This window comes from Apis dorsata, unplaced genomic scaffold (genome assembly GCF_000469605.1).
Source record: "Apis dorsata unplaced genomic scaffold, Apis dorsata 1.3 scaffold_2, whole genome shotgun sequence".
Classification (NCBI taxonomy): Eukaryota; Metazoa; Arthropoda; class Insecta; order Hymenoptera; family Apidae; genus Apis; species Apis dorsata.
Window position 1 is genome coordinate 259,663 of NW_006263305.1, and position 2,349 is coordinate 262,011.

Below are 2,349 nucleotides of genomic sequence, written 5' to 3' on the forward strand. Positions count from 1 at the left end.
GTAAAAATCAAAAAGAATATATCCCCAAAGAATATATTCCACGTACAGAAAAATGGAAGGAAAGAAACAAAAACCTCTCGAACGACGTAACGCGTTAATCCCAAAAGTCCCCAAAAGTATAAGCTGATGACGTTTCCCGTTATTTCTCAGGAAACCCTTTCAACCCCTTACACCGCTATTTTCCAACGCGAATCGAATCACGACGTCGGTTGTCGGTTTCCATTCGATCCTGCTCGACAAACGTAACACATACATGTATACATATATAATAATAGGGGGTAAAAAGAGAAGCCTGCTGGACTCACCCGCGTCTCACGAAGTTGGCCAAGTAGTGGACCAACAGTTTGGAGAGGTTCTCGTCGGCCGAGGTGTAGTTGGCCTGGCCGATCAAAATGGACGCGATCTCTCCCCGGAGTAGAGGTATGCCGAGGAGGTAGGGCACCTCCTCGCCCCTCTGGCTCGGCCTCTCGCCCAGCTGGAAGTGGAGGAAGTAGCCGCGTCCACCCGAGGCCGAGTGCAGCAGCGCCAACCTCAGAAGGGGTGCCGCGACCTGGCCGTCGCCGAGCAACGACAAAAGTCCGTCGCAGATCGCCAACGGGCTCTGCTCGCCCCTCTCCCAGTCCGTGTACTCGTTACGGAGGGTCGAGTAGATCTCGTGAAGGTGGTAGCGATACGTGTTCCGCACGTACGTGCGCAAGATCCGATCCCTCCTCGTCTCGTTCAGACCGTTCTGCAATCATGTTCGATCGACCTCGGTTGATGGATCGAAAGGGAGAGGGGGAGGAAGGAAGAAAAGTAGAGACTTATTTTTTCCAAGGATTTTCATGAGAATGGAGGAATACCTTAAATTAAATTAAATTGTGAGTTATCGTGAAAGATTTCGCGAAGAAAAATAAGAATGTGCTAATGTGATAGTGAATAAGAGATTAGAGGAAAAATATAGAAATTATTGTGTTATCATATTCGACCACGATTGATTGAAAGGGGGGAGGAAAGAGGAAGAAAAGACTTATTTTTTCCAAGGATCCTCGTGAGAATGGAGGAATATCTTGAATTGTGAGTATCGTAAGGTTATCACGAAAAATTTCGCGAAGAAAAATAAGAATGTGATAGTGAATAAGAGATTAGAGGAGTTAGAGGAGAAATATAGAAATTGTTGCGTTATCATGGGGGGGAGAGGGGAAGAAAGAAGAGAGATAGAGACTTATTTTTTCCAAGGATTTTCGTGAGAATGGAGGAGTATTTTAAATTGCGAGTATCGTAAGGTTATGGAAAGATTTCGCGAAGTTTCGAAAAATATAAATATGGTAATGTGATAGTGAATGAGAGATTAGAGGAGAAATATAGAAATTATTGTGTTATCATATTCGATCACGATTGATTGAAAGGGAGAGAGGAAAGAGGAAGAAAAGACTTATTTTTTCCAAGAATCCTCGTGAGAATGGAGGAATATCTTGAATTGTGAGTATCGTAAGGTTATCACGAAAGATTTCGCGAAAAAAAATAAGAATGTGTTAATGTGATAGTGAATAAGAGATTAGAGGAGTTAGAGGAGAAATATAGAAATTGTTGCGTTATTCTAACAGGTACAGGAGTTACTTGCCATAAAAAATATATGGAAGATTTCTTAATTTTTGTTGCAAAAATATTATTGTTAATTAATAAAAAAAAAAGAATATGAAGATATATTACAAACTGCTTTCAATATTACAACCTCTTCTCACATTTTGAACATTCACTTATGATTCTAATCTAATATCAATCGTAAAGAGTATCCAACAACTATCAATTTCAAAAAGTAACCCAAAAATACTATCAACAATTAATAAATAAGAAAAGAACATGATAGAAAAATTTACATAATATCAATCGTAATGACTCTCCAAACCAACCATCAATCTCAAATCAAAAAGAAAAAAAGAATATAAAATTGACGTGCAAGAGTTTCGATCCTTTCGAATGTATATTACGCGGAGAATCGCTCCAAAATTTAATTCCCCAATATATATTCGTATCCTCGATAAACCAGAACCGCATAATCATAACCTCGACGATCTAGAATAATCTAGAATCTAGATGTAATCGCGACGACCGGTTAATCGAGATCCCCTTCTTCCTCCCCCTCCTCCCTGTATTTCGACGCTAAAACGACACAAACGCGAATGAAAACACGACATCTCGAAGCTCCAATTTGAAATTCGAGAACGGCGTAACGAAAGGTGGCGAACCGGAAATTATCGAGCCGCGACGACTCGAACGGAGATGATGCCGCGTTATGGTGTACGCGAGCGAACAATGGGTCGCTGCAGCGGCCGCTAAACGGCCGATCGTTATCAAATTGTCAAGGAG

General features: G+C 41.1%; 1 protein-coding gene across 1 annotated transcript in view; it reads right to left on the reverse strand.

The window, feature by feature from the left end:
* Positions 1 to 2,349, reverse strand: part of LOC102680829 (neuroligin-1-like) — a 34,733-nt gene that overhangs the window by 5,070 nt on the left and 27,314 nt on the right. The window contains exon 6 of the mRNA XM_031509729.1: positions 306 to 730. Coding sequence (XP_031365589.1) covers positions 306 to 730 — 425 coding nt within the window. The remainder of the gene's footprint in view (positions 1 to 305; positions 731 to 2,349) is intronic.